This window comes from Aquarana catesbeiana, linkage group LG08 (genome assembly GCF_042186555.1).
Source record: "Aquarana catesbeiana isolate 2022-GZ linkage group LG08, ASM4218655v1, whole genome shotgun sequence".
NCBI classification, from domain to species: Eukaryota; Metazoa; Chordata; class Amphibia; order Anura; family Ranidae; genus Aquarana; species Aquarana catesbeiana.
Window position 1 is genome coordinate 306116842 of NC_133331.1, and position 21926 is coordinate 306138767.

The window sequence follows — 21926 nt, forward strand, 5'->3', positions numbered from 1 at the left end:
CCCAGCAGGTTATCTTTGGAGGTGATTTCAACACCATTACTAGGTCTAAAGGCAGGAGAGGTTTCAGAGATAAGCTGGGCTATGACACCCTTTTTCTCAATGCGATAGTTAGGGAAGCAGGTCTGGTAGATGAACACATTAAGCGCTGCCCAGACAGCACGGGGTTAACTTTTCAGCGAGGTAGTAGTCAGAGTAGGATAGATAGTTTTTTTTTAAAGGGAGACTCTGCTTTTTCGGCACCTGTGTGTATTCTATCTGTGACTCTGAATGCCCCAGACATGACACCTAGGGGAGGGGTATCTGGAGATTGAATTCGGCCCTCCTGGAAGACGAGAGAGTAAGGCAATCCTTTGAGGATTTTTTTCAAGCACAGGTAACGATCCTAGACTTTTGCAACAGCAAGTCAGAATGGTGGGAGCTTGTTAAACAGCGGACTGTTGGGCTTTTCAAGGCCATAGGAAGAAAGAAGCAACAAGATAAGTATATCACCTACCAGCGTTTGCGGAGGAAACTTGACCACTTTGTTTCGAATGGAGGAGATTCTGGGGCGATCTCTGAGGTGAAGCTCCTCCTTAGTAGACATCAATATGACCGGCACGCCTCTTCGGTTCAGGAGAGGGATTACGGGAAATACCATTCTCCTGACCCTTACCAGACCTGTAAACAGAGCGTAGCAGTTAAGATGATCAATGGCCTGAGGGACAGTATGGGCTCTCTGACGAAGTCTAGGTCAGGGATCCTGGAGGTTGTCAGGTCATACTATGCCGGTCTCCTGGGAGGAAGGAACCTTGATCGGACAAGGATGTTGGGTTTTTTGGACTCTACACCAGGACTGGAAAGTAATGTTCCTTTGATAAATTTGACAGATGAAATCACTGCAGATGAGGTAATCCAGGCTATTGATAAACTAGCCATCAAGAAAACGCCAGGGCCAGATGGTTCAACAGCCGAATTTTATAAATGTTTTAAGACGATCCTGGCTCCCCACCTTGCGGAGGTTTCTAATGGCTGTTTGAATGAGGGTTCTCTCCCTCCCTCCATGAGGCAATCTGCAGTGATCTTTCTGTCAAACGGTAAAGATCCTTCGATGATTGGGAATTGGCGCCCCATTAGCCTTCTTAATGTCGATAGAAAGATACTGGCAAAGATTTTCTTCTGGCAATTATCACCAGTTGCAGGCAGTTTGTTATCCCACCACCAGCACTGTTCGGTCCAAGGTAGAAGCACTTTCTCATCAGTGTTAGCTGTCCGGGAGGCCTTGGAGCGTTGTAGGGCTGCTGTTGGGGTAAATTTTTGCTGACATTGGATCAGGCTAAGGCCTTTGATCGGGTTAACCATGAGTACTTGTGGCTCCTTCTTGACAAATATGGCCTGGAGGGGGGTTTCATTGATTGGCTCAAGATTTTGTACAAAGGGGCTGAAAGCTTTCCTCTGGTTAATGGTTGGGTCGGGCAGCCCTTGAGTCCATTGAGTCCTCTGCTATATGTGTTTGCAATCGACCCCTTCATTAGAAGGCTAGAGAGTGGACCATTGTGTGGGGTACCTTTGGGCATCGCTGGTGAGCCTCCTTTGAAGGTTGTGGCCTATGCTGATGATGTTTCTGTTATTATCTCTGGGACTGGGGAGGCGCAGGAGGTGGTCTCAGTGATAAGGCAGTATGCAGAGGCATCAGGTTCAAAGGTCAACCAGGATAAGTGTGAAGCTTTCTGGATGGGCGTGGAAGGTGAGAGCTTTGTTCTCCCTGATGACTTCCCGGAGCCCCAACAAAAAATTTTGTTCTAGGCATTGATTTCTGCCCAGGTGACTATGGTCATGCAAATTGGGTGAACTGGCTGGAGAATGCTGATGTCAAGGTGGCAAGCTGGAAAGGTTGGCAGCTTTCCTTGAGGGAAAAGGTTGATCTGATCAAGACATACCTGATGCCGATTTTTCTGTATGCCAGATTTGTTTGCGTTTTGCCAGTTTCTCTCTATACCAGGGTCTATAGTTGTTTCTTCCAGCTGTTATGGGGGAACAGAATAAACCTTGTCAAAAGGAATGTGACTTACCTTCCTAGGCGGGAGGGTGGTCTAGGGATGATCAACCCTGTAGTCTTTTTCTCTCTGATGTTTGTGAAGTATAATCTTGGTAACATGTTGGCAGAGAGACCGCCTGGGTGGGTTGGTATTTTCCAGTCCTGGTTTAGGCCCTTTCTGCAAGTCTGGGAAAATGGTGGGCCAGTGGAAAGCCTGCGAGTCAAGCATGATAAGCTCCCGGCTTATGTTGCCCCGTGTTTGAAAATGCTTCGGCTGTGGCAAGTAACATCAGGAGAAGTCAGATCTCTTCCAAGGAAACTTCTTGAGAAGCGAATCATGAGCTCTGCTTTTTGCAAGCCACTGGCCTTGAGGGATTGCCCAAGCCTGGTTTTGGGGGTGGGTTTGCAATTGATTAATTTGGAGAGAATCCCAATGAAGTTTAGGGATCAGGCTTGGCTTGCCTTTCATGGAAAACTATATGTGAAGGGCAACTTGAAGTTTCTTTCCATGAGTGATCGGGGCTGCCCGATAGTGGAGTGTGGTGGAGTCCATGGATCACTTTCTACTTCAGTGCCCTTTTAATATAGAGGTGTACAAGAGGGTAGGGAGGGCTCTGAGTATACCCTTCCTCCCCCATATGAGTTATGCAGAGTGGGTGTATGGGGCATTCCAGACTCGTCGGGATTATGATTTGGAAACACTTTTTTTAGTTAGTTTAGTAGTCCATTATTTCACGTGGAGTGCACGGTGTCAGTTATCCTTACGGAGTAAAATCCTCCCTGTGGAAGTGGTGGTGCAGGACATTCTGGGTGAGGTTGGGAAGATTCGGGGTCTTGAGAAAGCCAGGTGGCGGCAGGAGGCCTGGATAAAGGCGTGGAGAAATATCAGGACTCTGTAGCTGCTGCCTGTTGATCTCGGGGTGTGCGACTTTTTCTTTGTATTCTTGATTCACTCCCCTAGATTTTCAAGATGAAATCTATTTTTGATAAAAGGCTACATGCATGGTGACGGTGATGTTCCTTAGTCTGGCTCTCCCGTAGGGATTGTGTTGTGCGCAATTTGGTTTGTACCATTTATTATGTTCTTGTTTTATATAATCATATTCAATTATTTTGTAAATATGTTTTATTTATTTATTATGGTTTTATTGTATATAAGATGTTGTTTGTAAGACTTTTCAATAAACAAAATTAACCCCTCATAATGAGCACATCAGGTGTACAGACCTGGGAACTCAGCACAGGAATGGTAAGAACCCCTTATAATGGGCACAGTGCGTGTAAAGACCTGGGAACTCAGCACAGGGATGGTGGGAACCCCTCATAATGATAAATTCATCATAACGAACATTCGTAATTGTTACGAAAAGTTAATGAACCGACCGTACTTCGTACGAACCTCAATTGAATTTCGGACACGGATTACGAAATACGAATTAATTCTAATACGGAACGGAACGAAACTAAACAAATTTATTGACGGCGCACATGTCTAGTTAAGTGTAGCAAAGAAACACACCATAAAAAATATATAGAATTAAAAACAATCATTGTCCCCTAACGTAAATCAAATGTCAATCAAGTTGTCCAGCGATGGAGATCCATGTATGATCATAATGAGCGATGGCCCGTGGACAAAACCACCATCGTCACTACGATCCTTTCTGCCACCTCTCCTGTCAAGAAGACCGAGGTTCATGTGGGTGACAACTGCCCAAATCTTTCTATTCTAGTGTTCTGTTATACTGTAAATCAATATTGTAGGGGGGGGCTGAATGGAAAAGATTTAGGGGGCAGTTGGGTGTTGAGGGATATAGATGACATGTGGAGAAGTCAAAAAATAAAACTTACAGTAAGCATCGGAATCAAAAATGTTGCTTTGGAAAAAAAAAAAAAAATTATATACGTATATACTGTGTGTGTGTGTGTGTGTGTATATATATATATATATATATATACTGTATATAAATTTTGTTTCTCAAAAAAATCATCAAGAAAGAATTGAAACCGAATTATTCCCATTATTGATTTTTATGGTTTGGATTTTAACTTGGATATGATATAAAGCATAATAATGAACAGTGGACCAAGAAGAAACGATCAAATAAATGAACAACAATGTAGGCTGCAGATTTTATACTTTCCACAAGGAGGAGTTTTTACTCATTGTCAGTCAAACTCAAAGACAGGAAGTGATGTAAGGTACAAACAGGAAGTGATTGCTCACAAAAAGGAATTTCCGAATGTGAGGTTACGAGGAAGTAGAGAGGAGACATTGCTGGAACTGGCAGAAGAGGAGGTAATAAGATCTTATTTTATATTTACACCCAGTAACCCCCCCTCGTCATGTTCCGTCCTCTTCCTCCATAGTCACTGTGATGTCTTTTATCTCCAGCAAACACTGATATTCACATGACTGTCCATCCAGAGCCTCTGGTTTATAGACCGGATACATCCTAAATATAGAACCATTTATCCAACTGTCCATCCAGAGCCTCTGGTTTATGGACCAGATACATCCTAAATATAGAACCATTTATCCAACTGTCCATCCAGAGCCTCTGGTTTATAGATCAGATACATCCTAAATATAGAACCATTTTTCCAACTGTCCATCCAGAGCCTCTGGTTTGTAGACCGGATACATCCTAAATATAGAACCATTTATCCAACTGTTCATCCAAAGCCTCTGGTTTATAGACCAGATACATCCTAAATATAGACCCATTTAATCAACTGTCCATCCAGAGCCTCTGGTTTATAGACCAGATACATCCTAAATATAGAACCATTTATCCAACTGTCCATCCAGAGCCTCTGGTTTATGGACCGGATACATCCTAAATATAGAACAATTTATCCAACTGTCCATCCAGAGCCTCTGGTTTAAAATAAATACACTGCTTACCACCTACAGGGAGAAGTGTCCTGTATGGATCACAAGAGGATGGAGGAGGACCAGGATCTCTGTATCAAAAAGATATTAGACCTCACCATGGAGATCATCTACCTACTGACCGGAGAGGTGAGGAGGATTCTGGGAGGGTCATCACTCTTATCTCTACGATTAAAACACAAAAGTAACAAAGATTTGATGAATTCGGAGGGTGTACATAGTAGTTATTACTGTCAATATTTTAAAGGGTTGTGATATAGCAAAGAAGACTTGTGTAGAGCGATTGGCATACAACAACTATCAACATGGGTTGTCCCCGACCAGTGTACCTCCACCTTATTTCTGGAAACCAGATGTAAAATACAAGCAGAAGATTCTAGAAGTCACCAGGAAGATCATTGAGTTGCTGACAGGAGAGGTGAGCGGTGCCGGGAATTCTGGGACATTATCCAGTAACAGACAAGGGATGTGTCTGGATGGTGACTGTATCATTGTGTGTGTGTCAGGTTCCTATAAGGTGTCAGGATGTCACTGTCTATTTCTCCATGGAGGAGTGGGAGTATTTAGAAGGACACAAGGATCTCTACAAGGGCGTCATGATGGACAATCAGCCGCCCCTCACATCACCGGGTTGATATTGTTGATATTGATATTGTGTTATGAAATCACTTGTTCACAACCATTTTTAATAATTAGGGTAAAGATGTGATGGATTTAAAGGTTGAGGTCAAAGCTGAGGAAAGGAGTGATCAATCCATGGAAATGGGTGAAATGATGGTGCCAATCAAGGAGAATAGATCTTTTCATGCCAGGATGGAGAATCAGCCACCCCTCACATCACCGGGTAAGAGGAAATGTTATTGTAAAGGAGAGAGCAGTACGGAGGGTCCACCTAGATCCCCCATCATCTGATAAACACATAGAAACAATGTATTCAGTCAGTGTGTGTGTTTCCTACAGATGGATCCAGTAATGGGAACCCACCAGAGAGATGTCCCCGTCCTCTGTATTCCTTACAGGATGATCACAACTACGCACGCTGTTATCAGGTTGGTTGGAGCATCTAATACATGAACGTGTCTCAACAATGCAAGACAGTGTGTGAACCCTACAAAATATATATATATATTTTTTGTAGTCTTGCATCATTAAAACTTATATTTGCCAACCAATCCCTTGGTTTAGGGCGACGATCCGATAGATATAAAAGTTGAGGTTAAAGCAGAGGAGGAAGAGACATATGTGAGGGGCGACCAGTCCATGGAAGAGGGCACCACGATGATGCCAATTAAAGATGAGGAATCTGTTCATGGTTTGATGGAGAATCAGCCGCCCCTCACATCACCGGGTAAGAGGAGACTTAGTTGTAAAGGAGAGAGCAGTACGGAGGGTCCACCTAGATCCCCCATCATCTGATAAACACATAGAAACAATGTATTCAGTCAGTGTGTGTGTTTCCTACAGATGGATCCAGTAATGGGAACCCACCAGACAGATGTCCCCATCCTCTGTATTCCCGGGATTCCACACAGGAGGATCATATCTATGCACACCATCATCAGGTAGGTGGAGAGAATGGAAAGTGACCTAAAACTGCTTTAAATGATGATCTTTTATTTATTTATTTATTTTTTGTTATTGATGCTGATATTTAAGGATATTATTTTTAAACATTTTCTTTATTCAGCATGAGGAACTGGCAAATGTGAAAGTTGAGGTTAAAGAGGAAGAAGCAGAGACGTATGTGAGGGATTATCATCAACGTGCAGAGGAGGTTGGGGTGAAGGAGACCGTTAAAGAGAAAGACTCTCCTTTAGATGTCAGCCCAGGTAAATACTCATCGTAATTATCATAATACTGCCTTCATTATCAAACCATATTTCCATTTTCAAGGTTCATCTCCATTCCGCAATTATTATTATTATTATTATACGAGATTTATATAGCGCCAACAGTTTACGCAGCGCTTTACAATGTATAAGGGGGACAACAATTACAGTACAGTTCAATACAAAAGGTACAGGAGGGCCCGGCTCGTAGAGCTTACATTCTAAAGGGAGGGGGTGGTGGTACAAAAGGTAATAACTGCAAAGAATGATTTGATGGGGGTGGCTCAAGGACAGTTTATAATGTCATGTTCCCAACAAATGAGGAGGAGATACTGTACACCATATGAAAGGTCCATCTCCATTCCTCAATATAATGTCATGTTCCCAACAAATGAGGAGGAGATACTGTACACCATATGAAAGGTCCATCTCCATTCCTCAATACAACGTCATGTTCCCAACAAATGAGGAGGAGATACTGTACACCATATGAAAGGTCCATCTCCATTCCTCAATATAACGTCATGTTCCCAACAAATGAGGTGGAGATACTGTACACCAGAGTTTTTCAATTCCAGTCCTGAAGGCGCCCCAACAGGTCATGTTTTCAGGCTTTCCATTATTTTGCACAGGTGATTTGATCAGTTTCACTGCATTAGTAATTACCACAGCTGTTTCATCTGAGGGAAATCCTGAAAACATGACCTGTTGGGGCGCCTTGTTGGGGCGCCTTGAGGACTGGAGTTGAGAAACAATACTGTACACCATATGAAAGGTCCATCTCCATTCCTCAATATAATGTCATGTTCCCAACAAATGAGGAGGAGATACTGTACACCATATGAAAGGTCCATCTCCATTCCTCAATATAACGTCATGTTCCCAACAAACGAGGAGGAGATACTGTACACCAATTGAAAGGTCCATCTCCATTCCTCAATATAACGTTATGTTCCCAACAAATGAGGAGGAGATATTGTACACCATATGGAAGGTCCATCTCCATTCCTCAACATAACGTCATGTTCCCAACAAATAAGGCTGAGATACTGTACACCAATTGAAAGGTCCATCTCCATTCCTCAATATAACGTCATGTTCCCAACAAATGAGGAGGAGATACTGTACACCATATGAAAGGTCCATCTCTTTTTTTCAGTATGTTGTCATGTTTCCTTAAAGTGAGGTAGAGGAGGGTTCATCTCCTGTCTCACAGTAACAATGTCATTAATGTACAAACACTGTTACCCAACATGGTTTTGGCTTTGTTGTATCCTTTTATATGGTTTGTTTTTACTATTTTTTTATTATGTTTGCACACAATCTAATGCCAGAGCTCAGTGCCAACCTATAACTGTTCAATACATGATATGAAGAATACTTACAACATTCATTTAAATGTTTTTTCAACAGATGGACACGATGTTCGGAACTCTAAAACCTCTGAGGGACTTTTCCCATATCGTAATGTAGAAGATATTGTCCTCACACAATATTCTCCAGTAGTCCATTCCGTTATTCATAATATAAATCACAGACCCGACCATCTGAAGCAATCAATGGACCCCTCTAATGCGAAGGAATCTTCACATTCTGTGACCCCAGAAATACATCTAAAATCTCAGAGTACGGACGGATCTACAAATCCATCCAATCCCCAGGAATTTTCTTTAAGCCACACCGGGGAGCGTTTATTTTCATGTACAGTGTGCGGGAATTCTTTCTCTAAACTTGGAGAACTTTTTATACACCAGAAAACTCACAGGGCCAAACGTAGTAAACGTTCTTTCTCATGCTCAGAGTGCGGGAAAGTCTGCGATCAGGAGCGAGATCTCCTTAAACACCACAGGGTTCACACAGGCGAGCGTCCCTTCTCATGCTTAGAGTGCGGGAAATCTTTTACTCAAAAAGAAAACCTTGTAAAACACCAGAGGATTCACACGGGTGAGCGTCCGTTTGTGTGCTCAGAGTGCGGGAGAAGTTTCGGCGAAAAACATAACTTTCTTAGGCACCAGACAATCCACACCGGGAAGCGCGCTTTTACGTGTCTAGAGTGCGGGTATAATTGCCTTTTCAAAGGACAGCTTATTACTCACCAAAGGATTCACACGGGGGAGCGCCCTTATTTCTGCTCAGAGTGCGGGAAATCTTTCACATATAAAGCAGACCTTGTTAAACACCAGAGAATTCACACGGGTTAGAGCCCCTATTCTTGTTCAGTGTGCGGGAAATCTTTTAGTGGGAAACAGTCACTTCTTAATCACCACACAAGTCACGATCATGAACACCCCCATTCATGTTAAGAGTGTGGGAAGTGTGTTTTTTTGTTTTTTGTTTTTACGTTGAACAAAGGTTTTTTATTAATCATACAGTGCATACTTATTATGTTGGCTTTTACATAGAAACTTGATAACTGTTACATTGCATATTATAGGTAAGAAAACAGGTACATTGTTCATGCCACATGTATATGTTCTATAAATGTATATAGTACAAATAAAGATTATATAAAAAGTCATGTCACTACAAACTGATATGGTTTTACTACACACAGGTATCAGACTCTTGTAACCAGCGGCCCCATACCTTATTATATTTGTTGTGGCAACCTCTGTTGATATATATATATATATACTTCTTGTATGGCAGGGTATTATTCACTTCCAGTTTCCATTCTACTATCTTGGGAGGTGTTTGTCTCATCCATGTTTTTGGCTGTAATTTTCCAGGCTGAAAAATAGTGTCTCGTGAAGAAATATTTTATTATATTTATCAGTTGTATCCGGTAATATTCCAAGGAGGCATTGTTTTGGGTCTAATGCTAAGGGGGAGCCCATGGTATCATGCAGAAATGCCACGATTTGCTTCCACAAGCTTGGGGCATGTCCAGATCAAATGAAAAAAATGTACCTGTCTCCGGTCCACACATCAGACATGTTGTAGATTGGTTGCGTTTGTATCTTGCTACCAGGGGCGGACTGACCATTCGGGCACTCGGGCACTGCCCGAGGGCCCCATGCCGCTAAGGGGCCCCATCAGGGTTGCCAGCCTCAATAAAACCAGGGACAGTATGTAAAAATCTGTGTTTTTTTAAAAAAATCCCAAGATTATAGCTGCCCCGCCTTTCTAGTACCTTTTCAGTGTGTATACTGTGTGTGTATATTGTGTGTCTGTGTGTGTATACTGTATGTGTGTGTGTATACTGTGTGACCCCATAATCTCCTATTGCCTGGGGGCCCCATAATCTCCTATTGCCCGGGGGCCCCATAATCTCCTATTGCCCAGGGGCCCCATAATCTCCTATTGCCCAGGGGCCCCATAATCTCCTATTGCCCGGAGGCCCCATAATCTCCTATTGCCCGGGGGCCCCATAATCTCCTATTGCCCGGGGGCCCCATAATCTCCTATTGCCCGGGGGCCCCATAATCTCCTATTGCCCAGGGGCCCCATAATCTCCTATTGCCCGGAGGCCCCATAATCTCCTATTGCCCGGGGGCCCCATAATCTCCTATTGCCCGGGGGCCCCATAATCTCCTATTGCCCGGGGGCCCCATAATCTCCTATTGCCCGGGGTCCCCATAATCTCCTATTGCCCGGGGGCCCCATAGTCTTCTCCTATTGCCCGCGGGCCCCATGAGTTGTCAGTCCGCCCCTGCTTGCTACTCTAATGGGTGCAAGGTATGCCCTATGCAGAATAATTAAAAAGCTGTGATGGTCGATCAGATAGTTTGGGGGATACTGCCTTGCAGGACTCCAGTGCCTCCTCCCTCTCCTCATCCTCTATTGGGCCCACTTCTCTCTCCCATCTGGGTTTAAGATCATATGCTAATTTGGTAGAGATGGGGGTAGATAGCATATTGTAAAATGCCGAGATTAGTTTGTGAGGGTCTGTGGTCTTAATCACTGCCATAATGACATTGGGTGCAGGGTGTGGGACGGATTCAGGAAATTGAGATTGAGTCGCATGGCGGAGTTGTAAAAATCTAAACAACATTCGGTTTTAAATTGGAAATTCTTCTCTGAGTGAATTGAAGGTTTCGAGGTGTCCATCTTTTAGGATGTGATGTAGATAAAATACTCCCTGCTTGGACCATACACTTGTGTCCTGTATTTCGGTAAATTCTGGTAAATTTTTGTTATGCCCTATCGAGAAATTCTTCTCTGAGTGAATTGAAGGTTTTGAGGTGTCCATCTTTTAGAATGTGATGTAGGATAAAATACTCCCTGCTTGGACCATACACTTGTGCCCTGTATTTTGGTAAATTCTCGTAAATTTTTGTTATGCCCTGTAAACAAACGTGTCAGAAAAAGGCCTAGTGCTCAAGTGGTTAATGAGACCACACGTATGTCAACTCATATGGAAGGATTATAAAAATAGAAAACCCCGAAATGTGACCCACATCAGCCCAAACATAGCAGAGCAGAAACTCACCTCCATCCCTTGGACATAGTAAAGAACAATTAAAAGAAAAGAATATGGGACTTTAGATGAGGTGTGTCTCTGCAAATAAGGAATATTGACCTATTAATTGTAACCAATCCCCGATGGGTAGTCCCTAAAATTAACAAAATAAAATATTTCTTGTGTACAATATAGGCACGATATAAACATATTCGATGCACAATAGTCACATATTTATTATTTATACATAGAAGGACATGATTGGTTTTACACAAAGCAATAATAAAGAAATAATATACATGATTGGTAATGATAAATATAAACATGATAAGATGAATTCATGATAAAACATGCTGTAAACCTGGCACCCTTGAGTATGGACTCAACGCGTTTCATGGCGTTTAAAGCCAATCGTCAGGAGTAGGAAGATAAAGATAAAAATAATAATAAATAAGTAGATGAGCCTACACCGGATAACTATGTAATACAACAGGCTCTCTAGATTAGAGGAGGAATTCAATGTAGTGATGGTACTGACCTATAAAGTATCCAAAGGGTGTATACCCGTTGCTACTGTGTTAGGATGAGTATGGCCTGGATAAGTTGGTCTCCCCCCGGGGTTGAGGCGGGGTAATTTTAATTGTTCTTTCATATGGAAGGATACATGGAGCCACTACAAATACCACACAGAATATTTCCATCACCGCCATCCTGGTTCTCCTTCCCATGGTCACAGTGGTGGGCTTCATATTTTCACAGTTATTATCTTCATCAGAGATACAGAGGTCCTCCCCATCATTGGCTTACTGAGTATGTCATGTGATCAGTCCCTTATCATGTATCTCTGTATTTTTCCCAATTAATGGAAGGATTAAAAATAACAGACAAACACATATGCTTGGGCTCAAGAGTTAAAAATATAAAATATGAAGAATGTAAAACAGCAGCTAGCCCAATATGTAGGCAAAACACTTCATAAAGATTATAGTACCAAGTGCAGCGCTATAATCCCACCTCAAAGATGTTCAGAGGTGCAAACACATAAAAATAATAACATAAGTCAATCCAAATGCTCATATATTTCGTAGGGACTGGTGCTTGAAAGGTGAGCATAGGCGTGCGCACAGGGTGTGCCAGGTGTGCCTGGGCACACCCTAATTGCCTTGTGTGCTGCATATTCCCCCCTGTTTTGACCACTGATATTTCATCCCCCCCCCAAAAAAGTTACACAATCCCAAAAATTTTGGGAAAAGAAAATTAACTAAATCACACTGTCCACTGCCCTACTGACACCATCAGTACATATACACATGCATAGGTATTTAAGCTTTGCGGTGCACACCCTAATGCAAGAGGCTGCGCACACCTATGAAGGTGAGACACAGATTAGGTGGTCAGTAGAGAAAGCCCCCTTTCTTTGGTGGTCAGTAGAGAAGGGACTCTTTAGATTGGTGGTCGATAGAGAAGGGACTCCTTGGATTGGTGGTCAGTAGAGAAGGGACTCCTTATGCCGTGTACACACGAGCGGAATGTCCGACAGAAAAAGTCAGACGGGAGCTTTTCATCGTATATTCCGAGCGTGTGTATGCCTCATCGGACTTTTTATGTCGAAAATTCTGACAGACCTAGAAAGAGAACATGTTCTAAATTTTTCCGATGGAACCGGGAAAACCGATCATCTGTATGCTGTTCCGACGTACCAAAAACGACACATGCTCTGAAGCAAGTACGAGACGGAAGCTATTGGCTACTGGCTATTGAACTTCCGTTTTCTAGTCCCGTTATACGTGTTGTACGTCACCGCGTTCTGGACGGTCGGAATTTGGTGGGACCGTGTATATGTAAGACAGCTTGAGCGGAATTCCGTCGGAACTCCGTAGGAAAAACCTTCAGAGTATATTCCGACGGGAAAACCGGTCGTGTGTACAGGGCATTAGATTGGTGGTCAGTAGAGAATTAACTCCTTAGATTGGTGGTCAGTAGAAAAGGGACTCCTTAGATTGGTGGTCAGTAGAAAAGGGACTCCTTAGATTGGTGGTCAGTAGAGAATGAACTCTTTAGATTGGTGGTCAGTAGAGAATTAACTCCTTAGATTGGTCAGTAGAGAAGGGATTCCTTACATTGGTGGTCAGTAGAGAAGGGACTCCTTACATTGGTGGTCAGTAGAGAAGGGACTCCTTACATTGGTGGTCAGTAGAGAAGGGACTCCTTACATTGGTGGTCAGTAGAGAAGGGACTCCTTACATTGGTGGACAGTAGAGAAGGGACTCCTTACATTGGTGGTCAGTAGAGAAGGGCTCCCTTAGATTGGTGGTCAGTGAAGAAGGGCCCTTACAAATAATGATAAGAGGAGACAGGCCCCTTACTAGACATGTGCACACCAGAAATTTTCTTTTCATTTCGGATTCATTCGTTCATTGAAAAATTTAATTTTGCTATATTAGTTATGTTGAACCGTTCCTTTCGTAACTTCGGCATTGGTTCATATATTCGTTGGTTACCTTCACTGGATGTTTACCAAACCCAATGGGAAGTCCACAACGCTTGATGTATTTACCTCAATTACACAATTTAAATTTGCTTTTGTATTCAACAAAATTATTATTTTTTTATATTTTGTCTGTAAATAAGGCCTTAAGAAACAGTTGTACAAATATGTGCAGCGCAAAAAAAGGTTGAAACCACCATCTTTTTTATTCTACATGACCTCTGAGATCATCGTGTTCTGGGGGGCATAAAGTGTAGCAAAGAAACACACCACTAAATGAAAGACATCCAGCTGCAGAAGACTGAGGTTCATGTGGGTGACAACTGCCAACTGCCCAAATCTTTTTATTCTAGTGTTCTGTTATAATGTAGATCAATATTGGGGGGGGCTGATTTAAAAAGATTTGAGGGGCAGTTGGGTGTTGAGGGATATAGATGACATGTGGAGAAGCCAAAAAATAAAACTTACAGTAAGCATCGGAATCAAAAAGTTGCTTTGGAAAATAAAAATAAATAAATATATACAGTGTGTGTGTGTGTGTATATATATATATATATATATATATATATATATATATATATATATATATACAGTGTATAAATTTTGTTTCGCAAAAAAAGATCAAGAAAGAATTGAAAACTAATTATTCCCATTATTGATTTTTTATGGTTTGGATTTTAACTGGGATATTATATAAAGAATAAAAATGAACAATGGACCAAGAAGCAACGATCAAAGAAATGAACAACAATGTAGGCTGCAGATTTTATATTCTCCAGAAGGAGGAGTTTCTACTGATTGTCAGTCAAACGCAGAGACAGGAAGTGATGTAAGGTACAAACAGGAAGTGATTGCTCACAAAAAGGAATTTCCAAGTGTGAGGTTACGAGGAAGTAGAGAGGAGACATTGCTGGAACTGGCAGCAGAGGAGGTAATAAGATATTATTTTATATTTACACCCAGTAATCCCCCCGTCATGTTCCGTCCTCTTCCTCCATAGTCACTGTGACGTCTCCAGCAAACACTGATATTCACATGACTATATAAATTCTGACTTCTGTAAACTGTCAATAGCAACTGTTTATAGACCAGATACATCCTAAATATAGAACCATTTATCCAACTGTCCATCCAGAGCCTCTGGTTTATAGACCGGATACATCCTAAATATAGAACCATTTGTCCAACTGTCCATCCAGAACCTCTGGTTTATAGACCGGATACATCCTAAATATAGAACTATTTATCCAACTGTCCATCCAGAGCCTCTGGTTTATAGACCAGATACATCCTAAATATAGAACCATTTATCCAACTGTCCATCCAGAGCCTCTGGTTTATAGACCAGATACATCCTAAATATAGAACCATTTATCCAACTGTCCATCCAGAGCCTCTGGTTTATAGACCGGATACATCCTAAATATAGAGCCATTTATCCAACTGTCCATCCAGAGCCTCTGGTTTAACATAAATACACTGCAAACATGTAGAACTATTTATACAACCAAAATTGCAACATTCCCTACAAAATATTATTTGCAGAGTAGAATAGCCTGTAATGTCACAAGCTTTCTGAGATGTCCGTGTTATGGAGGAACTCTGTGTAGATATTACTCGTCCCAGTACAGTCCATATAATTCTTAGTTTGTTAAAGATCTACAGAGAGAAGTGTCCTGTATGGATCACATGAGGATGGAGGAGGACCAGGATCACTGTATCACAAAGATATTAGACCTCACCCTGGAGATCATCTACCTACTGACCGGAGAGGTGAGGAGGATTCTGGGAGGGTCACATGACATCACTTTTATCTCTACTTATTAAACATCTGTAACTAGATTTGATGGGTTCTGAGGGTGTACATAAAAGTAGTTGCTATTTTCAACTTTTTTTTCAAAAAGGATTTTGAAATGGCAAAGAAGACTTGTGTAGAGCGATTGTCATACTATCAATGTGGGATGTCCCCGACCAGTGTACCTCCACCTTATTTCCTAAAACCAGAGGTAAAATACAAGCAGAACATTCTAGAAGTCACCAAGAAGATGATGGAGCTGCTGACAAGAGAGGTGAGCGGTGCCGGGAATTCTGGGACATTATCCAGTAACAGACAAGGGATGTGTCTGGATGGTGACTGTATCATTGTGTGTGTCAGGTTCCTATAAGGTGTCAGGATGTCACTGTCTATTTCTCCATGGAGGAGTGGGAGTATTTAGAAGGACACAAGGATCTCTACAAGGACGTCATGATGGAGAATCAGCCGCCCCTCACATCACCGGGTAAGAGGAGACTTTATTGTAAAGGAGAGAGCAGTATGGAGGGTCCACCTAGATCCCCCATCATCTGATAAACACATAGAAACAATGTATTCAGTCAGTGTGTGTGTTTCCTACAGAAGGATCCAGTAATGGGAACCCACCAGAGAGATGTCCCCGTCCTCTGTACGCCCGGGATTCCACACAGGAACACATTAATTATGCACACAATTATGAGGTAGGTGGGATGGAGTATCTACAATATTAAAGTGATTCAACAATGAAAGACCATATGTAGATGATATTGATATTGCATTATGAAATCACTTGTTTCCAACCATTATTAATAATTAGGGTAAAGATGTGGTGGATTTAAAGGTTCAGGTTAAAGCTGAGGAAATGAGTAACCAGTCCATGGAAAAGGGTGAAATGAAGGTGCCAATCAAGGAGAAGGAATCTTTTCATGTCATGATGGAGAATCAGCCGCCCCTCACATCACCGGGTAAGAGGAGACTTTATTGTAAAGAAGAGAGCAGTACGGAGGGTCCACCTAGATCCCCCATCATCTGATAAACACATAGAAACAATGTATTCAGTCAGTGTGTGTGTTTCCTACAGATGGATCCAGTAATGGGAACCCACCAGAGAGATGTCCTCTGTATTCCATACAGGAAGATCACAACTACGCACGCTGCTATCAGGTTGGTTGGAGCATCTAGAACGTGAATGTGACTCAACAATGCAAGACAGTGTGTGAACCCTACAAAATATGGTATTTGCGGTCTTACGTTATTAAAGCTTATATTTGTAAACCTTTTTCTTGGTTTAGGGTGATGATCTGATAGGTCTAAAAACTGAGGTTAAAGCAGAAGAAGGAGGGACATATGTGAGGGGCGATCGGTCCATAGAAGAGTGTTCCACAATGGTGCCAATTAAAGAGAAGGAATCTTTTCATGTCACGATGGAGAGTCAGCCACCCCTCACATCACTGGGTAAGATGAGACTTTATTGTAAAGGAGAGAGCAGTACGGAGGGTCCACCTAGATCCCCCATCATCTGATAAACACATAGAAACAATGTATTCAGTCAGTGTGTGTGTTTCCTACAGATGGATCCAGTAATGGGAACCCACCAGAGAGATGTCCCCGTCCTCTGTATTCCCTGGATTCCACACAGGAAGGTCACACCATCCCTCACCATCATCAGGTAGATGGAGAGAATGGAAAGTTACTTCAAACTGCATTAAATTACGATCTTCTATTTTATTTTTTATTATCAATGCTGATATTTTAAAGATGTCTTTTTCAAACAATTTCTTTATTCAGCACGAAGAACTGGCAGATGTGAAAGTTGAGGTTAAAGAGGAAGAAGAAGAGATGTGTGTGAGTTTTGATCATCAGTCTGCAGAGGAGGTTGGGGTGAAGGAGAGCGTCAAAGAGGAGGAATCTTCCTTAGATATCAGCACAGGTAAATAATAATCATAATACCCTGTCATTGTTAGGCCATTCTTCAGTTTTCAGCACCGTAATAGTTTTAATATACAGGGACCAGATTTAGCTGAGATATATACAGGAGCGTATAGGGTGTTGAAAGCGTTAAAGATAATTCTACAACCTAGAATGTCTGCTGCTGCTGATCTGGAAGTAATAAATGCACGATTCATTAATACATTTTTTTTTCTCCTTCTTCTGAGGAATGGAGCGAAAATTGGGGAAAAGAGGGAGGGGAAACATTGGGGCTTTAAATGAGGCCATGGCCTGGTAAGGTCATGTGCCTCCATCCCTGACAATATAAAAATATTATTAAAATTGGAAGCAAGAGGGTTGGAGTTTGAACGAGGCACATGGTTGAAATTAATACAATGGTGTAAACTGAGATAATTAATATTCCATAAATAACAAGATTACATACATAGTTTCCATCTAGGTACAAATAGGAATACACACCAAACGTTGCGTCAATTCCTAAAACAGCGGTAATTGGTAATAACATGGTTAAAACATGATAGGGTTACAGAATCCACCATATGTCACAGTTGGGTACAGAAATGTTGCAAGGTGACATCTGCATGGCCTATGACCTTACTGATCCCTGTCACATGATGTGATAGTATGAATATATAAACACTGGAATCTGTTAGAGCTATGTTACAATGGCGCATGGCAATCATTAGCTCAACGCGTTTCGTCAGGAGCAAGCATTTGGTGTGAATGGGGGTGTGATGACAGTGAGGTCTGTGTCGTGTGGTGGGACTAGTGTATGCAGGGGAGGGGGGAAAAAACTGGTGAGGGTGAATGAACAGGAGTGAGGGTGGACAGCCATGGCCATTCTGAGGAATGGAAACAACACATTGGTCATCACAAGGTACAGAGCTGCTCTTTACACTGTTTTTGAATCGAGACATCAGATGATGGCTTGGTTCACAGCCAGTAACGAGTGCTCTGGCCGAGGGTGATATGAAAAATTCATCTCTATTCCTCAATATATTTTTCATGTTTCCAAAATATGAGGTGGTGATACTGTACACATATGAAAGGTCCATCTCCATTCCTCAATATACATCATGTTCCCAACAAATGAGGAGATACTGTACACCATATGAAAGGTCCATCTCCATTCCTCAATATAATGTCATGTTCCCAACAAATGAGGAGATACTGTGCACCATATGAAAGATCCATCTCCATTCCTCAATATAATGTCATGTTCCCAACAAATAAGGAGGAGATACTGTACACCATATGAAAGGTCCATCTCCATTCTTCAATATAACGTCATGTTCCCAACAAATGAGGAGGAGATACTGTACACCATATGAAAGGTCCATCTCCATTCCTCAATATAACGTCATGTTCCCAAAAAATGAGGAGGAGATACTGTACATCATATGAAAGGTCCATCTCCATTCCTCAATAATGTCATGTTCCCAACAAATGAGGAGGAGATACTGTACACCATATGAAAGGTCCATCTCCATTCCTCAATATAACGTCATGTTCCCAACAAATGAGGAGGAGATACTGTATAGCATATGAAAGGTCCATCTTCATTCCTCAAAATTATGTCATGTTGTCAAAAAATGAGGAGATACTGTATACACCATATGAAAGGTCCATCTCCATTCCTCAATATAACATCATGTCTCCAAAAAATGAGGAGGAGATACTGTACACCATATGAAAGGTCCATCTCCATTTTCCAATATAACGTCATGTTCCCAACAAATGAGGTGATATTAAAGATTCGTCTCTATTCCTCAATATATTTTTTATGTTTCCAACAAATGAGGAGGAGGTACTGTACACCATATGAAAGGTCCATCTCCATTCCTCAATATAACATCATGTTACCAACAAATGAGAAGATACCGTACACCAAATGAAAGGTCCATCTCTTTTTTTCAGTATGTAGTCATGTTTCCTTAAAGTGAGGTAGAGTTGGGTTCATCTCCGTCTCAGTAAAAATTTCATTATTGTACAAACACTGTTAACCAACATGGTTTTGGCTTTGTTGTATCCTTTTATATGGTTTGTTTTTCTATTTTTTGTTATGTTTGCACCCAATTTAATGCCAGAGCTCAGTACCAACCTATAACGGTTCAATACATGATATAAAGTAAACTTACATTAATTTAAATTATTTTTCAACAGATGGACACCATGTTCGGAACTCTAAAACCTCTGAGGGACTTTTTATTTTATCTCCATGTTATAATGTAGAAGATATTGTCCTCACACAATATTCTCCAGTAGTCCATTCCGTTATTTACAATATACATCACAGACCCGACCATCTGAAGCAATCAATGGACCCCTCTAATCCGAAGGAATCTTCACATTCTGTGACCCCAGAAATCCATCTAAAATCTCAGAGTACGGACGGATCTACAGATCTCTCCAATCCCCAGGAATCTTCTTTAAGCCATCCAGGGGAGCGTTTATTTTCATGTACAGTGTGCGGGAATTCTTTCACTGAACTTGGAGAACTTTTTATACACCAGAAAACTCACAGGGCCAAACGTTGTAAACGTTCTTTCTCATGCTCAGAGTGCGGGAAAGTGTTCAATCAGGAAAGATTTCTTCATAGACACCATTTAACTCATACAGGCGAGCGTCCGTTCGCTTGTGCAGAGTGCGGGAGAAGTTTTAGTCTAAAAGAAAACCTTCTTAGACACCAGAAAACTCACACTGGCGAGCGTCCGTTTGTGTGCTCAGAGTGCGGGAGAAGTTTTGCTGAAAAAAATAACCTCCTTAGGCACCAGACCATTCACACCGGTAAGCGCCCTTTTTCATGTGTAGAGTGCGGGTATTCTTGCCTTTTGAAGGGAGACCTTCTTACTCACCAGAGAATTCACACGGGCGAGCGCCCTTATTCTTGTTCCGAGTGCGGGAAATCTTTCAGTGAGAAAAGATCGTGTCTTACACACCAGAGAAGACACACGGGTGAGCGTCCTTATTCCTGTCCAGATTGCGGGAAAAGTTTTGTTCAGACAGCAGACCTTCGTAAGCATAAGAGAATTCACACGGGTGTGCGCTCTTCATGTGCAGAGTGCGGGAAAAATTTCATGCATAAAGGAGACCTTGTTAAACACCAGAAAGTTCACACCGGTGAGCGCCCCTATTCTTGTTCAGTGTGCGGGAAATCTTTTAGCAAAAAACAGTCGCTTCTAAATCACGACGCAAGTCACAATCGTGAACATCCTCATTCATGTTAAAGAGGAGCTCCAGGCTCCCCCCCCAAAAAAAATTAAAAGTCAGCAGCTACAAACACTGTAGCTGCTGACTTTTGATATAAGGACTTACCTGTCCAGGGATCCAGCGATGTCCTCACCCGAGCTGATTCTTCAATCGGCTTTGGGTGCAGGCGCAGGCATCTCAGGTAAAAGAAACAGGCATTGCACCTTCACAGCCGGCTTCCTACTGCGAGAGTCAAGCTGTGCCTTGTGGATGGTCCCGTAGTCTTCTGGAACCTGTGATGTGTCCCGGGAGACTTCGGGGAGGGAGGGGGGCTGAACTTCTGGAGTGTTCTGAGCCGGAAGTAGGAGCGGGTACCTGTCAAAACCAGGTACCCCTTCCCCCACCCAAAAAAGTGCCAAATGTGGCAGTGGAGGGGGGGGGGGTGAAAACAAGCAGAACTTCCCCTTTTGGGTGAAGCTCCGCTTTATGAGTGTGGGAAATGTTTTACTTATAAAGAAGACCTTGTTAAAACATCAATAATTCCCATGAATGAGCATTCTCTGTCAAGATCGGAGTGTAGGAAATGTTTCCTTCTCAACTGAAGCCTTGTTAAATACCAGATAAAGTTACACAAGTGAGAGTCCTTATATACACTATAATGTCAAAAGTATTGGGCTCCCTCCTTCACACACACATGAACTTTAATGGCATCCCAGTCTTAGTACGTAGGGTTCAATATCGAGTTGGCCCACCCTTTGCAGCTATAACAGCTTCAACTCTTCCGGGAAGGCCGTCCACAAGATTTAGGAGTTTGTCTATGGGAATGTTTGATCATTCTTCCAGAAGCGCATTTGTGAGGTCAGGTACTGATGGACGAGAAGACCTGGCTCGCAGTCTCCGCTCTAATTCATCCCAAAGGTGTTGAGGTCAGGACTCTTCCCCTTCCAACATGACTGCACACCAGTACACAAAGTAAGGTCCATAAAGATGTTCTGGTCTGGGTTGAGGTCAGGACTTTGTGCAGGCCAGTCAAGTTCCTCCACCCCAAACTCGCTCATCCATGGACCAGTAAACAAAGCAAGGTCCATAAAGACATGGATGAGCGAGTTTGGGGTGGAGGAACTTAACTGGCCTGCACAAAGTCCTGACCTCAACCCGATAGAACATCTTTATGGAACTTGCTTTGTGTACTGGTGTGCAGTCATGTTGGAACGGGAAGGGGCCATCCCCAAACTGTTCCCACAAAGTTGGGAGCATGAAATTGTCCAAAAATGTCTTGGTAAGCTGACTCCTTAAGAGTTCCCTTTCACTGGAACTAAGGGGCCAAGCCCAACCCCTGAAAAACAACCCCCACACCATAATCCCC

At 42.3% G+C, this 21926-nt stretch overlaps 2 protein-coding genes across 4 annotated transcripts in view; both read left to right on the forward strand.

The window, feature by feature from the left end:
• Positions 1-21926, forward strand: part of LOC141106900 (uncharacterized) — a 153657-nt gene that overhangs the window by 70246 nt on the left and 61485 nt on the right. The window contains exons 13-19 of the mRNA XM_073597829.1: positions 14527-14560; positions 15287-15402; positions 15534-15698; positions 15785-15908; positions 16993-17090; positions 17210-17351; positions 19535-20593. Of these exons, the coding sequence (XP_073453930.1) occupies positions 14527-14560; positions 15287-15402; positions 15534-15698; positions 15785-15908; positions 16993-17090; positions 17210-17351; positions 19535-20593 (1738 nt within the window). The remainder of the gene's footprint in view (positions 1-14526; positions 14561-15286; positions 15403-15533; positions 15699-15784; positions 15909-16992; positions 17091-17209; positions 17352-19534; positions 20594-21926) is intronic.
• Positions 4052-9251, forward strand: LOC141105099 (uncharacterized). 3 transcript variants are annotated; one of them, XM_073594955.1, is made up of 9 exons: positions 4052-4313; positions 4932-5039; positions 5158-5328; positions 5607-5754; positions 5871-5959; positions 6096-6258; positions 6375-6472; positions 6598-6739; positions 8153-9243. In XM_073594955.1, the coding sequence occupies exons 1-9, from the start codon at positions 4089-4091 to the stop codon at positions 8938-8940; spliced, it is 1932 nt and encodes a 643-aa protein (XP_073451056.1). In that variant the 5' UTR covers positions 4052-4088; the 3' UTR covers positions 8941-9243. The 3 variants fall into 3 exon arrangements, with proteins under 3 accessions (XP_073451056.1, XP_073451058.1, XP_073451057.1); XM_073594957.1 differs by lacking the exons at positions 5607-5754; positions 5871-5959; positions 6096-6258 and adding an exon at positions 5417-5540 and having other exon boundaries at positions 8153-9251; XM_073594956.1 differs by lacking the exons at positions 5871-5959; positions 6096-6258 and having other exon boundaries at positions 8153-9244.